The sequence below is a fragment of the Physeter macrocephalus genome, chromosome 11 (assembly GCF_002837175.3).
Source record: "Physeter macrocephalus isolate SW-GA chromosome 11, ASM283717v5, whole genome shotgun sequence".
NCBI lineage: Eukaryota > Metazoa > Chordata > Mammalia > Artiodactyla > Physeteridae > Physeter > Physeter macrocephalus.
In genome coordinates, this window is record NC_041224.1 from 34,698,643 (window position 1) to 34,725,496 (window position 26,854).

At 53.9% G+C, this 26,854-nt stretch overlaps 1 protein-coding gene across 1 annotated transcript in view; it reads left to right on the forward strand.

Annotated features, from left to right (window-relative positions):
- Nucleotides 1–26,854, forward strand: part of ADARB2 (adenosine deaminase RNA specific B2 (inactive)) — a 551,384-nt gene that overhangs the window by 506,263 nt on the left and 18,267 nt on the right. The window contains exons 8-10 of the mRNA XM_024129558.2: nucleotides 11,191–11,305; nucleotides 21,943–22,111; nucleotides 23,863–24,014. Coding sequence (XP_023985326.1) covers nucleotides 11,191–11,305; nucleotides 21,943–22,111; nucleotides 23,863–24,014 — 436 coding nt within the window. The remainder of the gene's footprint in view (nucleotides 1–11,190; nucleotides 11,306–21,942; nucleotides 22,112–23,862; nucleotides 24,015–26,854) is intronic.

A 26,854-nucleotide genomic window follows, 5' to 3' on the forward strand; every position in this document is an offset into this window, starting at 1 on the left:
GGTGCTGAGTCCAAGGCATGGGGGCAATGACTTTCTTGGCTGTGGAAGTTCAGCTTAGAGAACACGTACCTTCCGAGCATCTCTCTCCCATTTGTCACATACAGGAAATGAGCGGTGGTGGATCTCTGGTCTCAGGTCTCCATGAGCTTGAAGAAACGCACAGCAGTGGCCTGGCTGCAGCTTTAGTCAGCGCTGCAGATGCACTGTTTGGAACTATTTAGCAATTTTAACCTTTATTTCACCTCTGTGGAAACTTTTCAGGCTAAAGAAAGCAGATTGGGGCCAAAGTCATGAGACAAAGGGGGCTGAGAGTTCCTCCTTCATGGCATTTGAAGTATGACATTGACATCACTGATAATTTTGCAAAACAGGTGCCAGCATCCCTTATTATTCAGGCAATAGCTAAACAACTGTTCTTTAATTTAACAAAAGCTAAGAAAGTAAATATTACTTCCTTTGAGGAACAACTATGTTACCTATTGAGAGTCTTTCTCTCTTGATGTGCTGAAATGATGCTTCTTGTTTACATCTTTTTAAATCCAGATGAACTCAAACAGCCATGAATCAACCCCAAACAGAGGCCCTCATCTGTGAGCATCCTGTGTTAGTGCACTAATGAGAATTTAAAGATGCTAATTAAACCCAGATGCAAAATATCTCCCTGAGTACATCAGAAAGCACCAGTTCAACAAAAAAGATATATCACATCTCCAATGCAGTTTTAGTTCATTTTCTACATTTTTATTGTATTCCAACTTGAAGTTAATTGTTAAAGCAGTAACTGACATTCATATGTTTAAACAAATGTGTGGGTGTCTAACAATGTGAGTAATTGTGAATAACTACAAATTTACTTAATCAATGTTACACATTGATTGATTGATTGATACACAGGTATCTGTGCATACAAACTTCAATTCTCAATTATTCAAGTTAATGAACATGGGGTCTTTATCTTGGGCTTTTTTGAAATCCTCGATGAAAAAGCCCTTGGAAGTCACTTTTGACATTGTAATCAGGAGTCCAAATTTTGGAGCTACAATTCAAACATCTGGATGTGAATCCTAACCCTGCCAACTGCTGGTTCCCACCTCTGGGTCACCTGTGGGAAGTCGGTTTACCTCTCCCAGCCGGGGTCACCTCTTCCATGAGGGTGCTGCTCCCTCTGGCACCTGGTTCCCAAGGGAGGGGACCCCCCCCCCGGGTCAGCAGTAGCCGCTGGGTTCCCCTACTTCCCACCTGCACTGCTCCTAGTGACCCAGCAACCCTGAGCCCTTTGGCCCTGCACTCACTCTCTGAGGGAGGAGCCTGAGAGCCTGACGACAGCCGGCGAATTCACCCACAGTCTACACTTGGCGGCCTGCTGGCCCTGGGCTGTTTCACGAGTCCCGTTCCCCGCAACAGTAATGGGTTGGCCAAAAAGGTTCATTCGGTATTTTCCGTAACATCTTACGGGAAAAAAAACTTATCCAAAAAACCTCTTTTCTTCATTTCCCCTGTTTCCTTTTTTATTTTTTTTTTACTATCTACTTATCTATCTATCTATTTATTTGGCTGTGCCAGGTCTTAGTTGCGGCATGAGGGATCTTTGTTGAGGCGTGCGGGATCTTTAGTTGCCACATGTGTGATCTATTCCCTGACCAGGGATCGACCCTGGACCCCCTGCATTGGGAGCGCAGAGTCTTAGTCCCTCCCCTGTTTCTTTAATGTAACTAATCATGTAGAATTTATAAATGCCAACAGGACAAGATTTTAAATGCCTTCATGTTGATAAAATTGGAGTTTACGAGTGTGACCAGCTCCCTACCCGTCTTTGTGAATCCATCATAGGTATTGAGGGGCCTCTTGTCCACAGACAAAGGATTCTCCCGGTTCACCAAGAAGCCCGTAGCTTAGACACCGCCCCCCCGCCGGGGCCGGGGAGACGAGATCGGAGGGAACCTCGCTGTTCTGCTCCAAGATTCATTCGGCGGGTTTCTGCGTGTCCAGGGGCAGGAGGGAGGGCAGGGAGCTTCCTCTGAGGGCTGAATCCGGTGGGAGTCTCACAGTAGCCCTGGGTGGCGTGAGGCCTGTGTAGACCAAAGGGACAGAGAGAGAAGGGGGCCCAGCCTGGAGCCCTGCAAGGGGAGGCCGGCCGGCTGTGTAGGGGCCGCGTGGGGACTGCAGACCAGGGATGACGGCAAGGGCTGAAGTCCCACCATACACATTCAGCTCAGCACTCTCGCACGGAGGTGTCCGTCTGTCCGGTTTTCTGGCCCCAGGAGGTGCAAGCAGAGCGACTGGCCTGCCTGTCACCATCGCCTGGCCTGTCCCAGCTCCACCGTCCCCACCCACATCTGGCTTCCTGCCCCTCCCCACCCTGCCCCATTGCTGTTCCTGATCCTCTCCAGTTTTTAGACACTGTTAAGGAAAGAAATATTCAGTGTCACTGTTAAGGCACCAAAAGGAAGACTTTATTCATGGGGAGGACAGTGGCAGCAGGTAAAGACCCCTGCGATGGCCTTGCAGGGAGGCATGGAAGCCCAGCTCAGATCGCGGCGTGGCCGGTGGGGCTGCAGCCCAGGGCCGGGTGGGGCAGCGGATGGAAAACCACTAGGAGGGAACAGCAGGTCAGAGGGGTCTGGCTAAGCCAACCCAGCAGGACCCCCACTAAAACTGGACCAAGCCGAGAGGGACGGGGTGGTGGGCGGTGGTGGCTGAAAAGACAGGCCTGGCTGAAACCAGCTCGGGGACCCCGCGCGATTTGTTCAGGGACAGCATCTTTGTCACATGTTGTCAAATGTGCTGTGTGTTAGAAGCATCTGAGCTCCGGCTGTGCTGCCCGGAAGTCTGATTCAGAGCATCCGTGACAGGCCCTGTGGACCCACAGATGCCCCTGAGCAGCTCTCCTACTGGGAGGGGCCTCCTGCCTCCTCCAGGAAGTCCTCCGTCTTCAATAACCGAGGTCACTTCATGACTTGAGGCAGTCAGGAAACCCAGACTGGTGTAAGGGGCAGCGTTTCACCGCCCCCCACCGACCCCAGCAGCCCTCTCCGGGCAGGACAGTGGTTCCCACCTGTGGAGGGTCCAACCAGACTTGCAGGGAAGTCTACTTCTTCCAGCTCAGCTTGTTGGTCTGTGAACAGGGTAGCAACAGTGACCGCCTCTGGGACGATGATGTGGATTAAGGCAGCGGTCCCCAGACTTTTTGGCACCAGGGACGGGTTTCGTGGCAGACAACTTTTCCACAGATGGGGCTGGGGCGGGGGGTTGGCTCAGGCGGTAATGCGAGCGATGGGGGGCGATGGGGGGCGGCAGAGGAAGCTTCGCTCGCTCGCCTGCCGCTCACCTCCTGCTGTGCGGCCCGGCTCCTAACAGGCCGCAGACCAGGACCGGTCCGCGGCCTGGGGGCTGGGGACCCTTGGATTAAAGGGACAGGCTGCCCCAGGCACTCAGCACCTGGCGGGCTCCCAGCCCTGGACAGACGCCATGTCACGGGCTTCTCTATACAGAGGACCCTGTCTGATTAGTCTCTGGATTTCACTAGTGTCTTGCTCAATAAATTTTGATTGATTCTTTTCCCCAGGGGACAGGTTCAGAGACGAAATAAGAATAGAATTGCTTGAGAAACAGCCTCCACTCGGCCTCTCCCCCGGCTTTTCTAGAGACGGTGAGGTTTCCACGGCAACAGCTCCTACAGACCCCTTCCCAATCCTGTTCCAGCTTACCTGGGGTTGGGGGGGGCGGGTGCTCCAGAGGCCCCAAAGGCAAACGCACGCTTTGACCGGGGTGTATGTTGCGGGGAGGGACATTGCCGTTGCCAGGATGACAGAGACGGGGCTCTGGTCCTCGGGTGTCAGGCTCATGAGCATGATGTTCCCCAGTGACCAACCACAGAACACTGTGGCCAAGGGTGAAATCAGGGTGGACTGAAGTCAGAAAAATGAGTGGACAAGCCAGGTAGCCTGCAGCGCAGGTCAACCCGACTCCAGACATTAATGTTCAAATGCATTGTCACTAAAGAGACTGTCTTCCAGATTAAACAAGAATAACAAATTTAAAGCTGATGAGAGGGCAAGCAAATAATTTAAGTGGTGAGCAACTCCTCACCCAAAATTGTCGTGATTTCACTAAAAATTGACTGCATGAAACATTGACGTGTATGTGATTTCTCCTTAAGATTGGATTTGGATCCAACATGGCCTCCATGCCCAGGGGTTTAGATTAAGTCAACACGCAGCTTTCCCAGTTCCTCATTGTTCACCTGTGATCCGGGTTCTTTGAAAGCGTGCCCAGCAGATGGTGCACCGAGGGCTCAGGGTTGGCCAGGCGGGCGGGGAAGGGATGGCCCAGGGAAACCACTCGGCACGCGAGAAGTGTTTCGGGAACAGTTGTCTCAACAGACACCGCTCCACACTGCCTGATGGCATCAAACGTGTCCTTTAAACAGCTTCGTGCTGAGCAGACAGTGGTGCAGAGAGGTGCAGGAGAGGTATCTCTGTACCGTCTCCCGGAAGCACTGTGTCCACACAGTTTGGACCATAATAACAAAACACTTAATGCTGGCGGATTCGACACTGAGTTTTCAGTACCAGGTACTATTTTCAGCATCTACTTCTGGGCTCTCGTTTCACCCCATAATAATCCCGTGACCCAGGCACTATTCCTGTTGGAGAGGTGAGAACGTCCAGGCCAAATACTGTTCGCAAAGTCAGGCTGCTGTTAGGTAGCAACACCAGGAGTGGCCTGATCCAAGCCCTCTGCCAAACTGCCCATCACGGTCTAGCAGCACCTTCGCCACATCTGCTTTAGGCGCTGTCGTTGTGTCACAAACCACACCAAACCCAACAGCTCAAAACCACACCATCGTGCGTCTTGCTCTCGCGCTATCATTTGGGCTGTGCTTCACAGGTCACTGCGGGCCGAAGACCCTCGCGGGGAAGCTCACCCGCGGCCTCTCCGTGGGGCTACGCCCAGCTGCATCCCGAGAGGTCACATCCAGGACCCAGACACAGATGCGTGCGTTCACGGGCCACCGTCCCTCTCACTCTGCGGGTGAGATGTCTCCGAGGAGAGGACGCACAGCCTACTGAATAGGAGGCAGGTGGCAGTTGGAGATCTGCCAGAAGAGCCAGCAGCATGGGAGACAAGGGCGCAGCCGTCTTTGGAAAACACTGTCTGTCAGGATGTCCACCTCCTAGGCTCGGGGCCGTCCCACTGAAACACCCAAGCTGGGAACGGCCACAGGACACTGAGGGACAGTGTCGTGCAGTTACCTCCCTGTTGCCCACGACAGGCGGGGGTCAATCCTGAAGAGGGGTCCTCCAGCCTCCGTGTACTTCCGCTTCCACGCAGCCCCTGGTACCCATGGAGCAACTGCTTCTGGCAACATTAGAAAGAAAACGTCATCCAGAAATGTTCTAGGCGGATGCTGCAGGCCTGGGTCTCCCTGCTGAGATTCAGGATCGTGGACTTTACAGGTAATTCTTACAGTGCCTCTTTTACAGAAAGGAGACCGAGGGCTCAGAGATGATAACTGCCTGGTGGTGGTTGAACAATTCAGAGAGGGTGTGAAGGAACTCAAGCCTGTCCTCTGATGCCAAGTTCAGAGCTTTTCTCACGATGCCGTGGATGGGGGGATAAAGGGCTTCCATCTTTCATGCCTTCCTTCAAATTTGTTATTGGCCTCTCCGTAATTTGAGATATAGAATAACTGAGTAGTCAGGTAACTTGAGTTATTTAGTGGGACACGTGTTCACCAGTCCCTGACTTTGAAATTGATTGAGGCTTTATTGCCATTGTCAACAAGCAGGAGTCATTACCAAGACCAGGAGATGGGCTTTTCCCTGGACACACGAAGGAGTATGGAGATGGAGGGTGGGGAAGATCCTCTCCCATTCACTGGGAACCCTCTGAGCTGTGTACCGCTGTCCGGTGGCCGGATGACCATCCTGCCAGCGTTTCTCCTGCCTTCCCAGTTCTGGCCGCGTGGACGGCCAAGAAGGAGCACAAGTTGGCCGTGCTTTATGGAGGATGAGTCCCAACAGCGGAGGCACATGGCCCCACTCCCTAGGCCCCTGGCACGCCCACCTCCAGGGCGCCCGCCCACCATCGTGTGCTACAGACAAGGTGGACAGGAAGGGCACGGAGTGTCCCAGGTCCCGCCTGGCCCCGTCCATATGCAAATCTAACCTTTCTGATATTTCAGCAGTATAAACCCAAAGACGGGATTTCAACAGGAAAATATTTACTGACGGCTCTCTCCCTCATAATCTATCGATTTTAATATCCTCACCACTTTGGCTGAATGTCAATTTTACCCTGAGGACTGCTACTGCAAATCTGAACACATTTTATTTACTTAAGCCTTTCAAAATATTAGTGTTGGAAATGAGTAGAGTTTGAGTCTTTTGGTGTTCCTATTTAAAGTTTGCTTTCCTATTTAAATAATGCTGTTAATTTGCCGTGGTAATTGGGCCAACAGGCAGCGTGCAGACCACAACACGCAGAAGCCTAGGTAGCCTCGCATTTCTGTCTTTCATTAAGTACAGTAACACACAGCTCATTAAATGCGGGGCCAACTTCCCCACTTAACCTTTGGAAGCCAAAGCACCTGATTATCACCATGATTTAACCAGAAGCCAGATCCTGTCTCCTCTGATCGTTTCTGGTCCAAATGTCCAGCCTGTGCCAATTTCTGCATGAACAGCATCGACCGACTTCCGACCGAGGCTCACAGGGCCCCTGCAGGGACTTGGGGCAGCACTGCAGATTCTACGGCCCCCAGTCCCATCCATCCCATCTGTTCCTGCCCTGAGAAAAGCTGGGGTGGGGTCCTGAGGCCTACAGGGGGAGGGGCCTTCAGGGGATCACACTTCCCCGGCCACTTAAGTGCTCGGAGAGGCCGTGACCAACTTGTGGAGGACACAGTAATGCTCTCCTGCTACCAGGGGACCTTCAGAGGCATTTTCTAAATCGCTAAATCACCAGCAGTAATGAGTGCAACTGGATGTCTCTCTTTTTCATATTTAACAAAGAATTTATGTTGCAAATGACACTTCAGCTCATTATTCGGGACTTTTGGAGTGCATCTTTAGAGACTCTCTGCGTAGGGCTTTCGATATAACAAAGCTGGCTTCTCAACTGTCCCCAGGTCCAGCCTCTCCTGCCCCACCCAGGCCCCACCCGGGCCCTCCCCTGTTCACTGTCCTGAGGGGCAGACCACCCACCCTGAGGTTTCCGGGGGGGCTTCACCACCACGACTCACTGTGCTTGCGCCCAGGGGCTGACCTAAGCCAGACGTGGGATGTCTTCAGGATCCCTCCTCTCCCACCCAGGATGGACTAGACCAGAAAGCAGTGACGCAGGACCGCTCGGCCTGGGAGCTCAAAAAATATGCTTTAAGTAGTTTGCTGTTAGCTGGGACGCACGTCTCCACCCTAGGAGACTGAAGGAACTCCACACAGCCCACAGACGTGTCCTGGAATGTGAATTTATAAAAATAATTCTCGGGCTTCCCTGGTGGCGCAGTGGTTGAGAGTCCACCTGCCGATGCAGGGGACACGGGTTCGTGCCCCGGTCCGGGAAGATCCCGCATGCCGCGGAGCGGCTGGGCCCGTGAGCCACGTCCGCTGAGCCTGTGCGTCCGGAGCCTATGCTCCGCAACGGGAGAGGCCACAGCAGTGAGAGGCCCGCGTACCAAAAAAAAAAAAAAAATTCTCGATGCAAGCTTGCTTTTGAGCATTTAGCTGCTTCTATCATAAACCAAGTGCCAGGTGGGGAAAAATCAAATTATCTCAGGGTTTGATTAGTTGGGTTCGAAGTAACCAAAGTTGACTGTATATATTAAATCCCAAGTGATTAAAACATAAAAAATTCCTACTGTTAAATTAGACGGTAAGTTTGCATCTCCCTACGTGAATTCCAAGTTCCTACCTGGCTTCTAACACCCCATATAATCAATGACAACGTCACTTACATACACAAATCCAACTATGAAGAACTACATACAGCTGTAATCATGTATGTGATTTAATTAAAGCCAATCACTGAAAATAGCTGTGGTGCTGTAGGCGGGGTGCCGGGGAGAGGCAGGAGAGGGGTGGGCTTTGTGGGGGGAAAGGGGCCCTCAGAGCAGAAAAGCTCACAGACTGCCTTTCTCCAGTCTTTTCCAAAACCAAAAACTGTTCATTTCCCAAAGACTCCAGAAGGTCTGTAAAGAGACAACTCGGGTCCCTGTAATAGAGGAGATGCTCTTTTCCGATGGAGATGGTTATTCCTGATTCTCTTCCTCTGACTTTTAAACCCAGAAAAGCTAAGGGTCATAGTTCAATATTCCATAAAATTCCCCCTGGCAAAACTATCAGCAAGACTTTTCAAAGCAGTCCTAGGAAGTAATACTGGTTAAATATCAGAGATAAATTTTAACCAGCTAAATACCCCTCTACATCTTAATTAGATAGTCCTTCACCCAAAGTAAGAAAAGTTAAAGAAATCTTTGCTTTTTTCTTTTTCAATTCACCTTTATATAATGTTAACTGAGAAACATGCTTAATATAAATGTCAAGACCCCTAAAAAAAGGATAAAGAAAAAAGGATTAAAGGGGAGGAGACGTTTAAAAAAAAAAGGTCTTGATGGAGCATGGGTGGTTCAGAGGTGGAGGCGGGCAGCTCTGGCACCCAGTCATGGTCCCCTTAACCTGGGCCCGGGTTGGGCGCCAGGGAAGCCCTCGAGGGCGCGGGGCCAGTGGTGCTGGTGGCGGCAGCTCAGCCAGCTGAGACAGCATGTTAGAGTCAGAAAATACCAGAACAACGGGTGAAGAAACATCACTAATTTTTTCCTGAAATGTCTACCCTCCCACCGGCCAGTGTGTGTGTTCTGCCATCCCTGAAAAGGTCGTGGGTGCAGACAGTCATCCATCCGAGATGTGTGTCGTCACTGACACACGTGGGACCACACGTCCACGGCAGGACGAAGAAAGTGTGAGATGCGTACAAGCCACACCCCTACCTCGAATGTGCGTGGAGTTGGGGCTCCGTCATTAAAAACATGGAGCTGCTGGGGAAGCACAAGATACAGACAAAGCCCCAAACAGACGCTGCACGGGGTTCTAGGACCAGCTCCGCGCCGAGGGCTGTGGTGATGGAAAGCAGTGTCCTCAGCCGAGGACTGTTTTAAGAGACGGGGCACAATGGACTAGATGCAGGCCAGGAGCCCAACCCCAGGGTCAGGCCTGCTGGGACAGGCCAGGCGCCTGACCGGCCGGTGGGACAGCCCCCTAACCCCGGGCACCCCTTGGGGGTGCAGCCCTTTCACGGGAGGTTTGCTGGGTCCTAGCAGAGGTCCTCGTCACCCTTGGAGAGACTGGACAACCCAACCCACCTCCATCCGCTGCCCCACCCACCTCGCCAGGCAGAGGGAGGGGAGGGACCCTTCATCCGTGTAACCGCGAGAGTCAGGAACAAGCTCTAATTTGTTCTGCGTCAGCTTCTCCTGGAATGGCTCCACCAGGGCTCCAGGCACCCAGGATGAAGCCGCCTCTTAACGCACCTCTTCACTACCAGTGCTCAGCCCCGACTCCCTTTAGACGGGCTGGTCCTGCTGAACCTCCGCAGGAGAGAGAGCCACTTCCCCAGAAGCAGGGAGTGGGGCTTCGAGAGGAGGGTCTGAGCCAAGGCTGCTGGATTGGCATCCCATCCCCGCCATCCCCGCCACATCCTGGCAGAGATGTGGCTTCAGTAGCCACAGAAGCACCTCCCTGCAGGCCGAAGCGGGATCAGCGAGAAGACGGTGCTAGCACCAGGTCTGCTCTGCGTCCCTGAGCGAAGCGCACTGGCCTCTGGGTTTCCGCATGAAGCCGGCTTTTGTATAATTTATGTCATTGTTCAGTGGTTTGGGGCGTCCTGTTCTGAGGCCCCACAGGGCCCCGTCCAATGGACGCAGAGGGATGAGATGTCTCCTCTGTCATGTTGTCGGTCTCATCACCTCCTGCACGTTCAGAAACTTCATTTTAAAAAGAAGCGAAAGGACCATTGAAGGTGCGGGGGAAGCTCCTGGAAAGTTACTGGAGGAGGAAAGGGCACCAGCTCCGCCGTCGACTCCTGGGGACAGGAGGCGACACGAAGGCGCCAGAACCCGATTCCAGAGCGAAAGATGGAGGCGCCCCGCGGCGCGGCCCGCGGATGCTGGACCACCCTGCCAGAGAGAACGGTGGGTGGGGGGGATGTGTCCCATGCTCACACCGGCAGAAGCAGCCCGATCCTCCAGCTGGATGGGGCCCCTGCCCTCCGCCCCCCCAGCCCCCGTGCGAGGTCAGAGGATATGAAACCGGACCCACGTGGACGCACACCGGTGTCTCCGACTCCAAGCCTGTGAAAATCGACTGAAAAGCGGTGATGGGGCCACTGCAGGTGCTTCAGCCGCGGGACCAGGAGCAAGGCGGGAGTCGACAGCCGAGCTCTCTGGGGAACACGGGCCTGCAAGTCTCACATGTGCCACTGCTGTAGAAACACGGGTCATTTCAGAAAACTCAACAACCTGGATTACATCACCTTGATGTTTGTGTGCGTGCACACGTCCCATGTATCTGTGTGTGTGTGTGTGGCATGTGTGTGCCCATGTGTGGCTGCGATGTCTGAATGTATGTGTGCGTATGTGTATGCATGTACACACAGGTGTGCATGGGTATGTGTGCCATGTGCATGGGTCTCTGTGTGTGTGTGTATGTGCATGTGTGTATCATGTGCATGCACATGTGTGTATCTCTGTGTGTGTGTTTGTACACATGCACGTGTGCAGAAACTTGAAAGGAGCAGGCTGTGGAGGAGCTGTGGGGAGCGGTCCCTGGACACGGGGGGAGTTCAGAATTGGTTCTCTGACATGGAGAAGAAAGTGGGAACCGATTGCTCGATGTGTGTGTGCAAACCCCCCGCAGGAAACCTCTGCAAGGCAGGGAGGGATGTAGGGCATGGTCCCCCCACCCGAAGGTTCTGCACAGGCTCAGGGGCTTGTGCCCAGGGGCCATGCCAGGGGCTGAGTCTCAGAATCGAGGTCGCAGATTTGATGTCCGGAGGCCTGGGGGGTCACGGTGCCTGGGTGGTAGAGCGCCGCAGGGCAGGGGGACCTCAGACGCCCATGGGGTCGCAGCTTGGAGGAGGGAGGACATGGCAGCGGCGCAGCCGTCACAGAGGCCTGCTGCTTGTGTCTTTCAGGAATTCGCCGACACGGTGTCCCAGCTGGTCACGCAGAAGTTCCACGAGCTGGCCATGGGCCTGGCGTCAGCGCACGCCCGCCACAAGGCGCTGGCTGGGATCGTCATGACCCAAGGTAATGCCTCTTGCGTTCCCCTCGGGCACCTCACCCACCAGGAAGGAGGGTAGCCTAGCGTGGGCTCGAGCTTGGGAACCAGGACTCTCTTCCCCACGAAGACACGGAAAGAAAGGCAGAGATAGGACCCAGACTCAGTGACAAAGTAGTTGACCAGCTGCCCCAAAGCCGCCTCCACACACACAGAGGACTGAACACACTCCTTCCTGCCCCCACCCCTAACTGCTCACTGATGGAGTCCCCTTCTCAGGATGACAGAACGGGCAGGAAACAGTCCATCCAACCATCAAGGTCGTGGCCGCTCTTACAAGCCAGGTTGGGAGAAAGTGATGCTTAATCTTAAGCTGTCACTTGTGGTGAAAACACCTCAATACTAACCTACTGATAATAACTAGCTAGCTGGTTATTTGAATTCAACTGTTTCTAGTTCCAAAGTTTGGGGCGAACTGGTAATGACCTACCAGAGAATGATTATTGAAAACAAATAATTGACTTTTGGGCTAGTTAGGTTTCAAAGACACACACTTTCTCTGCCAGTGTAGACCAAGTCTAAGACTTGAAAAAGACCATCTACCTGATGTCCAAAAATATGGATGTTAGAAGTCGACTAACAGCCAGACGACTGGCCCGTTTTTCCCCTCATTCTGGATGCCCGGGGGCTCCTGCAGTGTCAAGTGCAAGGCCACTGTGGTCAGGACATATGACTTAACCTTTCCACTTTGGGCATCTTAGTAAAATGGAAATAAAAGTGCCTCCTCACAGTGTAACTTGGTGCCTAGGATAAAGTACATGAAAAACTTTGAAATGTAAAAATTACTCTATAATGTTCTAAGTCAAAGGCAATTCTGTTCCATCAATGATACTATTGAATTTGGTGGCAGGCATCCCGCCCGATCCACTCGCATTCAGTAACACCTGCCCCTTTGTAGAATAAGAAATGTCCCAAATTGAGGGCTCAGAGCCCCCTCAGTCCAGACCACGACTGCTGGAGGCGGCGCTCCATCCACATAGCCACGACAGCCACTAACCGGACGCGGGCTCCACTCTGCACGCGTAATGGGTGCGGAGGACAGACACGGCCCCCCCTGGGGACACGGTATCCAGGACACAGTGGGGTGGCACCCAGGGTTGAACCCAGCAACTCCTGTGACTAGCGCTGTGACTGGGCCAGCTGGCCTCTTTGGGACTCGGTTCCCCACCTTTAAAAGGGGTGATGGTCAAACCTACCTGGGGGTCGTTGGAAGGTTAAGTGTGCTCGCGTACACACAGCACTTACAGAGACGTGCCAGGTCCGTGTCCTCCGTAGATTATGACTGGGTATGTGCCGCGGCCGCAGGCCCTCCTGGCTTCTGGGCAAACAGCAGAGAACAAACAGATCCAGCGCTGCCTTCCTGACTCTTAGAGTTTAGATCCGATGTGAAAAGAAGTTACGTGCAGGGCTGGAGGATCACAGCCACAAACTTTGGCAAATTTTAAGATTTGGAGTGTCACATGCATTTCTCTGCACAGATTCCAGGATAACATGGTTTAAATCAGCTTAGGCTAAAAAAAAAAAATAAATAAATAAATAAAGGCCTCAGCTGATCCCCAGGTGCTACTATGAACAAGCAATAAGTCAGTTACTGCTGGAAGGCCCAAAGCTGGTGATAACCTGTGCTGTATTCATCACTACAAACGAAACTGTGCAGCACACCAGGGTGAGCTCCCTCCATGTGCCAGGGACTCTGCTAAGACGTGTTTCATATTGCACCTTTTTAAGTGCCCCCCAAATCTTATATATCATTTCCATTCAACACACCAGACTATTAAGGTGAAGTAGATTCAGGTAGAATCAATGAGTAAAAATAATCTTGCCGTAACCACATAACAAAGGAATGAAAAAAGATAACCCCAAAATAAATAAATAAATTAGCTTGGGCTGAGTGATCAGTGGGAAGGAGACAAGGAAGGATGGGGGGAGGGAGGGGGCAAAGGCACCAACCAACATTTCTTCTTTGTTGTGCAGTGTACTCCAACCCCAAACGCATACGTCAGTAGGATTAGTGAGTGGTTTTTCAATCCTTCCCGGCTCTATAGCTGTGATTGTCCAACATCTTTCCACTTTTCTGGGAAATTCAATTCCAGAAAATCTGGAAAGCTACTCTCAGACTTCCCTTGGAAAGCAGTGATGTTTTACAAAGACTGGTGGGGAAATGATACTTAAAAGTGGCCAGTAATACACTGTTTTACGTGCAGGCAGTTTATCTAAAGGAACTAAATGTGTTACCTGAAAGTGAGACTTTACAGGGTAAACCTACAGTAATTAGTAATTTATGAACATGGAAGGATAAATTGCTGAAATTTACTTTCCTGTTATAAAGAGAAGATTTAATAAACATGTTGATTAAAAAGAGATTAGGGAGGATTGTGCAAAATCACTAATAGAAATATTTTCAGATATTCACTTACTTAAAGTTGATGGGCAATTTAATCTTAATTCTTGTTCAGTTATTCAAGCAAATGCCTAAGAAACTCTAAGAGGGGAGTGATGTGTCTTACTCTAGTTTTTATAATATATATCACAATGTTATAAAGTTAAACTTATCTTGAAATAAAGCATGACTCGTTGCCCCTTCATTTTTAGGTGGGAAGCCAATTCATGCAGATCAAGTAGCTCACGTAAGGTCCTTCTCAGGAATGAGGCTAAGACCATTTTGTAGCCGTTCTGAGAAACATGATAGCAAAAATACATACTTACGAACAGAACGGTTCTTACTTTATGAAAATACTGCAGCCAGTGGTAAAAACTCAAACAGAAGAGAACTTACGAATAACAAGCCGTATCTCCACCCTACCCTTGGCCCCGAGCAAACTCAGAAGCAGACATTTTAATCATTTTTAATTTTTGGTCTTGTGACTCTGAATACTCTACTGGTTCTATATTTCTAGATTTTCTATTCTAAATATCGATTCGCACTATTAAAATTAGATACTTTTCTGTTTTTCGTTATTGTATCTAGAGTATGCACTTAAACCTTTGTTTTAAGTCTATACTCACCCTGCCGACTTTGGGTGGTGCATCTTCCCTTCCTGTTCTGTAAATTAGGGATGGCGGCCGTCAGTCACCCTCGTCTTTCCTAGCCGACTTCTCTGCACGATGAACGTATTTTTATACTGTCATCACCAAGGACATTTATACCCTGTTCTGTACCATAACTGTCTTCTCTATTTCCCCCTGTGCCGTGAGTCCACGAGGTGAAACCACTGAGCAGCACCCACAGCTCAGGACACTGTAAATCGCATGGCAGAGCCAGGTGGTTTCCTGGAAGCGCGTGGTTCTCAGTGGCGGGAACGTCCCTGCAGAAAGAGCACGTCCCCCCATGGGGGCCACACCTGTCCTCCCTGCCCCCACCACCAGCTCAAACCACGTCCTACTGAAGGCTGGTTCAGCAGCTAGACTTTCTCAAACGGCTTTGGGAGGTCACGTGACCTCCAAGCCTTCTCACCCGCGGCGCAGACCGGCTTCCCCCGCTGCTGGAGCCTCTTCCCAGCCGGCCAAGGGGACCCCGCACCTCCCGCCTGGACCGACATCCCCAACATCCACGCCGTCCTCTTTCCGTCTCTAGAAACACCGTTAAAATGCGCAGGAGAGAAACTGAATGTCCACGTCTCCCTAAGCGTCTTGACTTGGTTCTCTTGCTCCTGGAAGTGTTTGCTGGGGGACGCTGAGCTCAAGAGGACTTGCCCTCAGTATTTTCAAGGATTTTTTTTCTGTGATCTCTTATCTAGTATCTCTGACTAGAAACATCCTGTCTGACACATTTAGTTGCAGTGGTCGCCCCACCACTGCCCACGGAAGGGAAGGGTCTTTTTTTACTTTAATGCTACGTAATTTCATAAGACCGTGTGATGTCAGCCAGTCACCTTCCCTGACATTTTTTCTTTTTGGTTGCGCCGGGCCTTAGTTGTGGCGGGTCTGCTCCTTAGTTGCGGCTCGCCGGCTCCTTAGTTGTGGCGTGCGAACTCTTAGTTGTGTCACGTGGGTTCTAGTTCCCTGACCAGAGATCGAACCCAGGCCCCCTGCATTGGGAGCGCGGAGTCTTAACCACTGTGCCACCAGGGACGTCCTTCCCTGACATATTTAAGCTGTTTATTTGTGCAGTTTTTCCTTATATCATTTATTTGTTAAATTCCTTCCTTCATTCACATTTTTGTCAAATGTTTAATATTCTGAGTTAATCCCCAGGCTTTTACCTTCCTTCCTTGTTGTTAATCTACTTTTTACTCTGTGTTCTTGGGAGGTCGGCCCAGTGGGGCAGCCACTTAATTAAAATGTAACTTGATGAGTCCTGTCTGGGACGCAGGCTCTCGCCTGCCCTTGGCCCTGTCTTGGAGCATCACGATTTCTCTGGGACACGAGTAGCCCCTGCGGCAGCTGGTCTGTGCTGGAACTCGGGACCCCTTTCCACCCTCTGCATTTCACTCCTCTGCACCCCCAGGGCTTCTTCTCCAGCAGACTGTGGAGATCAAGCCACCCTCCTCCATTGCGCCAGAGTCACAGATCTGCTCCCTCTGGAACCCTTTCCTTCCCATGGGGGCTGGAAGGGGAGGAGAAGCAAACCACCCTCCCGAACCCAAACCTGGACAACATTATTGAGCCTGTTGTCAAGCGATGACTCTGACTGCTCCAGGCATTTCCACGAGGAAGCGATTCTTGAGGGGCTGTTAATAATGATTCTTATTTGATATGAAATTTATAATTTTGATAACATTTTCACATACACTAATCAGATGATGCTCCAACCCCGAGAAGTGGGAAAGGTGGGAATCTTTATTGCCGATTTTAAGACGTACAGACCCCAAGACCAAGAGGCCGGGTGACCCTCACATCTCCGGGGGGGTGGCGGTAAAATGCGGCTGCAGATTCCTGTCCTTCCTGCCCAGGTTGCCTCTGGACGCTGCTCCGGGTGTGATACTGAAGATCTGTCCATGTAATTGTTTATTTCTAAGGTTATTAAACAGCCAGAAAAAAAGTTTCCTAGTGTATATTTTTAGAAGTTTACATTTAAACCTGTCTTTTGCTAGCCTGGCCTGCAAAACATATGCAGAAGCTATGGTTTGTACGAACACTCTTTCCCATTTAAGTTAATGTGCAGCTTTAAACATACACAAACATCTGAGATTTATAAATGCCCTGAAGAAATGCACCTCCCTTGAAGTTGGGCAGGAGAGAACACAGCCCAGAACAACCCCATCCAGAACGCCAGATGCTCTGGGCAGAGTGGTCAGGCCTGTCTTATTGGGGACAGTCGTAAAGTTAATCGTGAAGATTAACCCAGCAGTGGAACATTAGCAAACTTTTCTGAGTCGTGAGTTGTAGGAGGTGTTTGCTGCGTGCGTTTTGCTCAGGTGAGCACGGGAGGTGGAGAATCTCATTTGCAGGGTCCATGCCGGACTCTGGCTTGAGAAGAACTGGCACTTAAACACTGTTTTCCCTCTTGCACTCGATAAATCCTGACAGTTTAAATACAGGTGAAACTTCTTTCAGTTCACCAGGAGCACTCGGGAAAGCCCATCTTCACAGAGCCCTTGCAAAAGCAGGATTCAGGGACTTTATTCCCCATATTCCAAAACTCTTTCTTTCCATCTTCTCCCTAATGACTGGCAATTACTTTGATCATAAAATTAAAAGCGGGCTCTTTTATTTATGCCCGGTAGGGCACAGGGAGATAAGCAGGAACCAATGAACTGGACAGAAACCCTAAACAGAAGCCCTGGCTGTGATGAAAGATGGTAAATTATCATCTGGATTCCAAGGAATTAATCATAATGATTGCTAAGTGGATGCCGAGAAACGTGAAGTTGACGCAGCATCTCCGTGTAGACACAGGACACAGGCTCGGAAGCATTAAGATCCATGGGGGCTGACATGCCTAAGGAGTGTGATGGACAATTGATTTTAAATCTGGGGTTTAAACTGTTAGGTTTAAACCACAAAATGCAGGATAGATTTACCACTGACCCCGCGTAGCACGCATGCTGACTTGTTTATGGTAAATGTCCCTCCTTAAAATAGAGGGGAAAAGAACAATAGGCCCAGCCAGCCCACTCCCGACTCGTGTAGAGATGAACGGTAGTCTAGTCTGGAAGAAATCACCAGGTGCCGATGGGTCAGAGCCCTCCTTGACCCTGGGCCACTCCCCCACGGAATGCCTTAGTTCCTCCTTCTCTTGAAGGAGGTGCGTGTGAGGAAATAAAGAAAGGAGGAAGACAGAGTTTGCGCTGCATTCTTTTCAGATCATATTCCCCCCATCAAAGCTGCTCAAATGCTCTGCATTTGTATGATCATCAAGACATAACCTGCCCAAAAGATTTCACGGGGGGAAAACAACCCAACACTATTTTATCTCGAGGCCGTAAAACTAACCCCATCTTTTTCCCAATCTCTTAAACTACAATCTTTTTTTTTCCCAGTGGAAACATAACACTAAGTTTGTTAGTGAAAGAATAAAAAGAAGACATTAATATGTACTATTTGTCTTTGTGCCAGGGATTGTTTTGGGGTGTTTAAACCATGTCGTCTTGTTCAACAAAATAGTCCACATTCTCCCTAATCATGAGCGTCAGGTTGTACATGCTGGTCACGCCTGCTTGTGAAAGAGGAGAGAGGGAGGGAGGAAAGGAGGAAGGGAGGGAGGGAGGAAGGACAGGAGGAAGGAAGAAGCATCAGCAAAGTTGCTGGGCACAGTCCTGTCCGTTAGCCGAGAATTTAATCAGCTCGGATCGCCCCCCCACCCCACATGGCTGCAGGTACGACAATATTCTGAAGGGTCAGAACTAATTAATGAGCAAATGTGAAGCTGGGGAAAGCTGTACCTTTGAAGTGCTTTTGATTTTCAGATACGTGCACTTAGGGTCCTGGTTTATACTCCTTTCTCAACCAGTTACCCTATATTTGCATTTTCAAGACTCATCCACCTGCTCAGGTGGCCTTGCTGGGATGTAAATCCCGGAGGAGCACTTGGTGTCCTCCCAAGTGGGGGGCTGTCCCTGTAAGGAAACCCAGGCCTCGTGGTTTAACGGGGGAAAGCAGGGTCCTGGCTTCTTGCTGATGGCTTGGCCGCCAGCACCATGGCCCCTCCCTGCGGGTCCGCTCAGGGCACCTCTCAACCGTCCTGTGTCCTGCTCTGCTGGGCTTGGCGATCCCCAGGGTTTAGGGCTCTGGACACCCCGCTAGCAGGAGCCTGGGAAAGAGGACGGTCCCCGGAGCTGAGGCAGGTGGAGCGGGGTCAGTCCCAGGTCAGGGACCTCGGGGCGGAAGTTGAGCAGGAAGGCGGCTCCCGCGGATGAAAGGGTCGGGAGAGGGGAGGCGAGGGGGTGTCCATCTCACAGGGGCTCATACCTGCGTCGTCGCCGTGAGCGAAAGTTTTCACTAACCAACCAGATTGTCAGCAGCCATTGGACCCCGAAGTAGCTCACGTCCCTCAGTCCAGAAAAGACTAGACCGCATCAGGAGGTTGGCAGCAGGGCACGTGGGGAGAGCCGACTCCCTAGGGCCTGCATGGGGTTCCCTCTGAGCTCCTCATCCACAGGGCAATGCACAAATCCCTACGCATAACTAACTGTCCCCCTAAAATTGGTGCGTTTGCAATGGTTAGAGACTGCAAGCCCTGGGACACTGTCGTCTTCCGATTTGTGGAGACGCCATAAATCAAGATCCCGGGGGGAGAAAGTCCCCCACCGCCCATCAAAAGTGAAAATCTTTCCTGTCAGTCTCAGTCCTAGCACATCCGTCACAGACCAGACACGTCTGAGCCGGCATGTTTAAATCCACTTGCTTTCAAACTGACTCGAGGAAATTTGGAGAATAGAAAGCTGAGAAGAGTAGAATATTGAATCGCAGGAAAAGACTGAGAAGTAAACACAGACTTGGACCAAATAACGACTAGATGTGAAACTGCAGGAAATTCTCTGCAAATACTCAGGGTGCAAACCACAGGGGGGCTGGGAGCCTGGGTGAGAAGGAAACGGCACAGGAGCATCGAGAGGACTGTGGAGGAGGGTCCCCTGACGCCAAGGCCACACCGTGGAAAAGCCTGGCTTCCCCCAGTGGGTGGTGGAAACGCTACTGCTTGGGTCATTACACTTACTCGACACGGCCCAGAAAACAGGGCGTCAGGACCAATCACACAGCACACCGTCGGGCGGTCTGCACGCAGGGTGAATGCCGTTCCTTTCTGTCTCCAGTTTCTGTAGTTTGGGTATTTGTTTCTTTGATACTGGTTGGTATATTTTACCTTCAGTTTTATTCTTAGAAATTTGGTAATCATTTCCTCCATAGTCATGTAGTATTGTGAAAAACTATTCAGAGTTGGAAGAGGCTAAGAATTGCTTAGACCCGGCTAAACAAATAAGAGTGCATTCCCAGAGATTTCCCGGAGTTGGAGGTGAGGGTGCATGCATGGGGTGGGAGTTCCATGCATCAGGTGTGGGCCAGCTGGAGAGCAAGGCGGCCTAGTCACCTTCGCACGTCCTGGGAGGAAGTTTCCCTGGTGGGGGAGAGAGGGTGGGGTGAGTCCTTTGGGGCGTGAGCACACCAGTCCTCGGGCTGAGGGGGGCAATGCAGGAGGCCAGCCAGAGAGGGGTGGTCACTCTCCCTGGAACGTTTCTTCGGCTGTGTTTGCAGGGAGCAGTCTCAAGGGTGACGTACAGTTTTCCTTTGGGACTTGCTAACCACTGATGACAGAGAGGTGCCGTCCCCAAGTTCAGGGACCCCCAAGCACGGGCAGCACCCGCAAGCCCCCTGCACACACCGCCTGAGACGGGCAAGGGCACCTAAGCAGGCACAAGGCTCTTTTTTTTTTTTTTGCGGTACTTGGGCCTCTCACTGTTGTGGCCTCTCCCGCTGCGGAGCACAGGCTCCGGACGCGCAGGCTCAGCAGCCATGGCTCACGGGCCCAGCCGCTCCGCGGCCCGCGGGATCCTCCCGGACCGGGGCACGAACCCGCGCCCCCTGCACCGGCAGGCGGACTCCCAACCACTGCGCCACCAGGGAAGCCCAGACACAAGGCTCTTGCTGCCGGCAAGAGCGAGTCACAGTGCCCTATGTCTCCGGCCCGGGGATCGCGTGTCTTCCGTGTCCTCGAGACAGTAAGCGGGTGACTTAGCAGCAGCTGGTGGCGGGCGGGTGGATCCCAGCCCTGACCCACAGCCCTGCCCTTCACAGCACAACGTGGGGTGTACATGCACTGCTCCACGCCTTGCTTTTTTCACGTAACTATATCCCTTAGAAATCTTTCTATTCCTCCAGAGAACTTCTCTACAGGGGCCCAGTATACAGATGAACGTACTCCGCTATGAGCAGTCCCCTACTGGTGGGTCAGTATTGGGTCACTCATATTATTTCACTTGCAAACATTGCTGTAGTAAATCACTTTTACATACATCACTTTCACACACGTGCAGAGATACGACAGCCACACCGAACAGAAGGCCAGTTGCTTCGTTCTCACCACGAACCCGTGAGCTTTGCTAGGAAGCGGCTGTGCGCAGCCCTCGAAGGGACCAGAGGGGGACGTGGGGGCATGGCCCCTCCTATGCCCCCCATGGGGTCATAAGGACCTCAGGACGGAAATTGATGGATGGAAGGGAGGCTGTATTGCCGCTACCTACCTCCCATCCGCCCTGCTGCTCTTTAGGGAAAACGGAGAGCCTGGGCCATCAAATCAGAACGCTCAGCACCCTCTCCCCGCTGCTGCCGCTGTTCTCAGATGTGAGCCTGTTTCAGGAGCTCCTGAAATGAGGCCCCAGAAGCGAGGCTGGGGTCCCAGGTGGCTCCTGCTCTGCGCGGGGCTCAGGGAGGGGCCGCCCCACCAGGAAGCCCGACCTCCTGTGAGAGGCGTTTCCAGAGAGGGACGCGCTGGCCCGGGCGTCCTGCTGCCCCTGCTGGCCTCTTGGGGGCGTCGAGAGTGGCCCTCAGCCCAGGCTGCACTTTCACAGGAGCCTCAGGGCCCAGACTGCCTGGTGTTCCACGGCTGGGCCTTGAGTCCAGACGCAGAGACATGCCCCAGCTCCAGGGCAAAGCTGCCGAGGTGAGCGGAGCAGAGAAGCAAGTGTCCCTTCGTGCAGGAATCTGGGGCTCTGAGGGGCGCTGGCTCCACGCAGGGAAGGTGGCCGACGGCCCTGAGCTTGCCTCAGAGGCATAGGCGGGCGGGCAGGGACTGGCCTGCGGTCTGTCCTCACAGACATCCTCCCGTCCTGATCACAAGGCCCTCCCGTCAGAGAGTCTTCCAGTTAAGGGACGAGTCTTCCTCAACCACAGGCCTGTGTCCCGCCCTGTCTGGGTCACACACACGTGCGGAGACACGGCCCTCAGGTCCATGAGGCCAGGAATCGGGGTTCACACACTCGGGGCCCCACTGGGCTGGGATTGGGGAGTGAACGGAGTTCTGGGCGTGACTCCGGCCTCACAACTGAGCCAGGTGTGCACACGCTCCCCGCCCAGTACCTTTTGCCCCACTGGCTGGCTATTTACAGGTGAACTTGAGGCTTGGATGCAGGGGGGCGGGGGGGCGGTGCCGGGTGAGGTGGGGAGCAGCCCCACTGCCCCACGGGGAGGGCAGCGGCCGCAGGGCTCTGACGCCTCCTCTGTCCACCAGGCCTGGACGTCAGGCAAGCCCAGGTCGTCGTCCTGTCCTCGGGGACCAAGTGCATCAGCGGCGAGTACATCAATGACCAGGGGCTGGTGGTCAACGACTGCCATGCGGAGATCGTGGCCAGGAGGGCGCTGGTCCACTTCCTGTATGCACAGCTGGAGCTGCACCTGAGGTGAGCGGGGATCCCGGGCGGCCACGCAGCCCCCGCGCCTGGTGTCCCTCTATCCCGGCCGACCCTGAATGTGCCAACGGCCGCGCCCCGAAAGCACACCAGCCCCTCCCAGGCTCCAGGCCGAGTCTGTTTCCCTCCCCAAGCCTCGTCCTGGGGCCCCCAGGCTCAACTGCCCGGACGAGCCCAGCCAGCAGCTCCCAGCCCTGTCCTCCTGTGCGGGGCGGGCTCTCCCTGCACCCCGCCCCGCAGCGAGAACACTTCCTGCACCTGCTCCCCAGGTACCACGACGGAGGCGGCCAGTGATGGGCTCTCTCTCCCCGTTTCTGGCCTCCTCCTCCTCCCTGCATGTTTGCGTCTTAAAGGGGGGGTCTGTAATGAAGACCCTGAGCAACGGGCCCAGATGTGGGATGCCTAGTGCTGTTGGGCGGCCATCGGGAAGCAGCAGGCTGTCCCCTGGGGGGCATCTCCCTCTACAACCCCCTGAGCAGCAGCAGAGTCGCGGGTGGCTGTAGGCACAGCGTGTGTCCCTGCCAGAACCGCTGTCCTTCCACACCCTCCGGAGCAGCGTTCCTCAAACCCACTAGCAACAGGGGCCTGGGGGCTTCGGGCGGCGACTCCCGCCTGCCCGTGGCCTGAGCAGGGGCCACACAAAGGGAAGGCGAGTCCAGAGGTGCTGAGTAGACTCAGGAAAGCGATGCCTTCATGCACTCAGTTAATTTCTGTCCGAGCCCCTGATTTGCAGTTTCTCCTTGGTTCCAGGCTGGCGGATGGTGCGGCCAGGGTTGAATGTGGGGGAGGGAGTTGGAAATCTCTCCAAACGTGGGAAGGGTTTCTCTCCTGAATATCCAACTGCCAGGTCAGAAATGTTTCCAAACACCCCTAACTCTGGATGTGTCACCGTGGCCGCAGGCTGACGTTTAGGGCCGGCTCTGTGCTGGCACCCAGCTGCAGGCCGGGCGCACCCAGGCCCGTGCCCTCGGGGGGCCGGGGTTAGGGGACGGAGACCAGCAAGGGCTGCAGAAAACCAGGGCCAGGCGTTTGCTCCGAGGTTCTGGGGAGGGCCTGGGGGGCCTGACAGCAGAAGGAGTGCAGTCAGGGAAGCAGAAAGGCTGGTGGGGCGCCTCCAGGGTTCCCGGGGAGAACATGTCTGTTCTGCTGGCTGCGGACTCTCAGAACCCATCACCAATGGGGCAGAGCGTGTAAAAACAGCAAGACCGGCGGGAAGGAGCCGCCGTGACTGGTGAGGAGGGCTCGGGGAGGGGCCCCAGCTCGGCCCGCTGTGTGCAGGGGGTGCTCCTCACCACCACTGAGAAGGGGGGCACGGGGGGGGTCGTGTGGGGAGGACAGCCCCGGGGCGCGGCCGAGGCGGAAGAAGAGGGGTCCCTGCGCCGCATTCCTCACCGCGCTGCGGCCGAGCCCTGCCTCTCTATCCCTGTTCTCCGTCTAACAGAGAACCGTCTGCCCACGGCGGCCGTGCAGAGCGCAGCGTCCTGCGGGCACACAGGGAGCTTCGTGACCCACAGAGCGGCCGTGTTACAGACACTCACATTCGGGGTCATGTGTACCGAGGACGCTGGGCTTGTGAAGGATGGGCTTGACCGTGGGCGGCGGGGAGGCCGAGGATGCAGCCTCTGCGGGCCGGTTGCTCTCACCCAGCTGCTCCGCGGCTGGTCCAGAAGGTTTCATGCAGGAAACGGATCGGGCGCCCCGGCCGGCCTCCCGTAGCTGACGGGGCCCCTCTCTGTCCCCAGCAAGCGGCGCGAGGACAGCGAGCGCTCCATCTTCGTGCGGCTGCAGGAGGGCGGCTACCGGCTGAGGGAGGATGTCCTGTTCCACCTCTATGTGAGCACATCCCCCTGCGGAGACGCGCGGCTCCACTCGCCCTACGAGCTCACCACGGACCGTAAGCGCCCAGCTTTCTGCCTTTGTGTTCGAACAGCCCGAGACTCTCCTCCCTGGTTGGCGGGTCCCGCTGTCCGCTCAGACACCGCCTGCTGGCCTGGGTGGCGCCGCCCCGAGAGGCAGGCGAGCGCATCTGCAGCATCGGAATGGCATCCTCTAAAACCTCGGTCCAAGGGCCCACATCTCCGGGGACAGCGTAGCTGGAGACGTGACAGAGGCTCTCTAATTGCTGGGGCCCCGTCGCTGCAGCAGGTCAGGCAGCCTGTGGCCAGGACACAGAACAGGCTGAAACAGCACAGAGGCGGGCCACGTGGAGGTGGAGCTGACCCCAGGGCTGCGTCCGCCTCCGTCTGCACATGGGGGAGGATAAAGACGTCTCCCCGGGCACCTGGCCTCTCCCACAAAGGGTGTGAAAGTCCTGGGCGGGACCTGCCCTCTGGGGTATTTTAGGAGAGCAGGTGACCACAGACGCAGTCGCATCCACCCAAGAGGTGACACCGTGGTCCCGGGGGGAGGATACCGCAGCCTCCTCTGTGCAGGTCTCATGGGGTCAGGGTCTCCCCAGGTGCCATTAGGAAAGTCTGTTACTGACGCTACGTGTGTGCGTTACACATGCTCGTATACACACCACACACACCCCCGCACACACACGCAGACGCATGCAGAGGCACGTGAACCCCTCCAGAAGCAGCAAGAGGCAAATCTGACGAGGGCGGGGAAATGGAGTATCTGTGTGTGATGAGGGGTCAGCCCCTGCTTAAGATGCTGAGGCACCCATGGCTCGTGCTTGGAGGGAACCTACAGCAGAAACAGACAACACCGTTATTGAAGGCGTGTTTGGGCCCTGACCCCCCACGGAAGGTCCACTTGTGTTCTAATTACCAGGGGAAGGAGCGATGAGCACTTTCTGAATGCCGGCTGCATCCTGGCTCGCGGTGAGCGCCTCCACCTAAGATTAAGGACGTGCAGGGAAATCGCTCTCTTTAAAACCCTGCATGAATTTAACCTATTTCTCTAATACTCAGATTGTATGCGGGTCCAAAAAAATGCCTTCCGCTTTTACCAATGTTCCTCCAAGCCCATCGCTTTCCCCTCTGGGGAATGGTTGGACAGAGGCCCCTGTAATAGGGTACCGGTAACATTTTCATTGCTGTCTCAGCACGGGCTGTCCTCCTGAACAGCACAGGCTGGGTGGCTTATAAACAGCAGACATGGGTTCCTCACGGTTCTGGGGGCTGGGAGTCCAAGATCAAGGTGCTGGTAGATTAGGTGTCAGGTGAGAACCCGTTTCCTTGTTCACAGAAGGCGTCTTCTCGCTGTGTCCTCACCTGGAGGGAGGGGCAGGGAGCTGTGTGGGGTCTCTTTATAAGGACACTGATCCCATCATGGGGGCTCCACCCTCACGACCTCATCACCTCCTAGAAGACCCACCTCCCGACACCATCACCTTGGGGGTTAGGTGTCAACATACAGAATCCGGGGACACACACATTCAGACCATAACACCCACCTATGGAGAGTTAGTGGGAGAATCAAGTCAAACAGAGAGTCACGAAAGGGAACCTATTCAATGTCAGGGAACTTCCAGGGAGCTGCCCCAGGAGGAGAGCAGGCTGGGGGACCGGCAACGCAGGCAGTGGGCTTGGCCCCTCCGAAGGCCCCTGGGGGTTGTGCAGAGTGTTCCTTCTGACCGCGCAGCCTCAGAGAGAGAGAGAGAGAGAGGAGAAAACGTGAGAATTCATTTTCTCGGAGGCGCTCATCAGGCTGGATCTACATGGTACCAATTCCCCACATGAAATTGTGAAATATGGTCCATTAGCTACTTGGAATTATCCTTCCATTTTCTCTCAGAAGACCTGGCATCGTGGAGACCCAGCCAGGAGCCCTCCGGTTCCAGGAGGAAACGTCCCGCAGAACTTTGGGGAGGCCCGGACTCACCAGCTTCCTGCCGGCCGGAGTCGGGGTGGCTGAGTGAGGACGGGGAGCCCATCCCGCCCCGCCGCCCCCCCGAGTCTGCGCTCTCTGCCAGGGACGGTTCCAGGTCATCAGCCTCCCCGGCCTTAATTCCAACTTGCAAAGCCGGTGGTTTAGAAAAATGAGCAGATACGTTCTCAGTGCACCCTGGGGTTCTCCTCCAGGCACAGATGTCTTTTACTTTGTGGTGTTTTAAGAAGTGGCAGGTGCAGGTAGAAGGGACAAAACAAAGCGTTTTCCTCACATTTTTGCTGCAGATGTGCCTGCAGAAATGAGAAGCTGCTCCTAGGTTATTTCGGCTGGTGTTTCTCCCCAGGGCTCCCACAGGGTCCCCAAGCGGGCACCTGGCGGGTCTGTCCCTCAGACGGCCAGCCAAGTGTCCTACATTACCTTCCTTACTCGTCGGCCAGGGCAAGAAACCCCGAATGCCTGCGTCCCCCACGTGGAGGACCTTTACAGGTGGCTCAGCCTTCTCCATTTGCCGAGGCACAAACGCCCCGGAATTGTTTTGTTTTAGAGAGAATTGGCTAATGTGGGGACGGGGTGACCCTGCTGGTGGCTCACTCTCAGGGTGCCTCCGTCGCTGGACCTCGGAGGAGGGGGGTGCGGGTGATGGGGATCCTTAGGGGTCCCCTCCAGGGCAGAGGTGACGGTGACAGGTCCCCTGGAGGCAGGGCCTGAACGAGGGGCGTCTAGCAGGGATGGGCACTCCCACCTCCTGCAAGTCACCCCTACAGAAGCCCAGCCTCACTGCCCCACGGCCTCAGGGTCCACGCTCCTGAACAGGCCCAGGGCACCCGACCCTGAAGGTCACGGCAATGTCCTCGCGTCCACAGATGCAGAGTATGACATGCTCAAGCCTCTCCC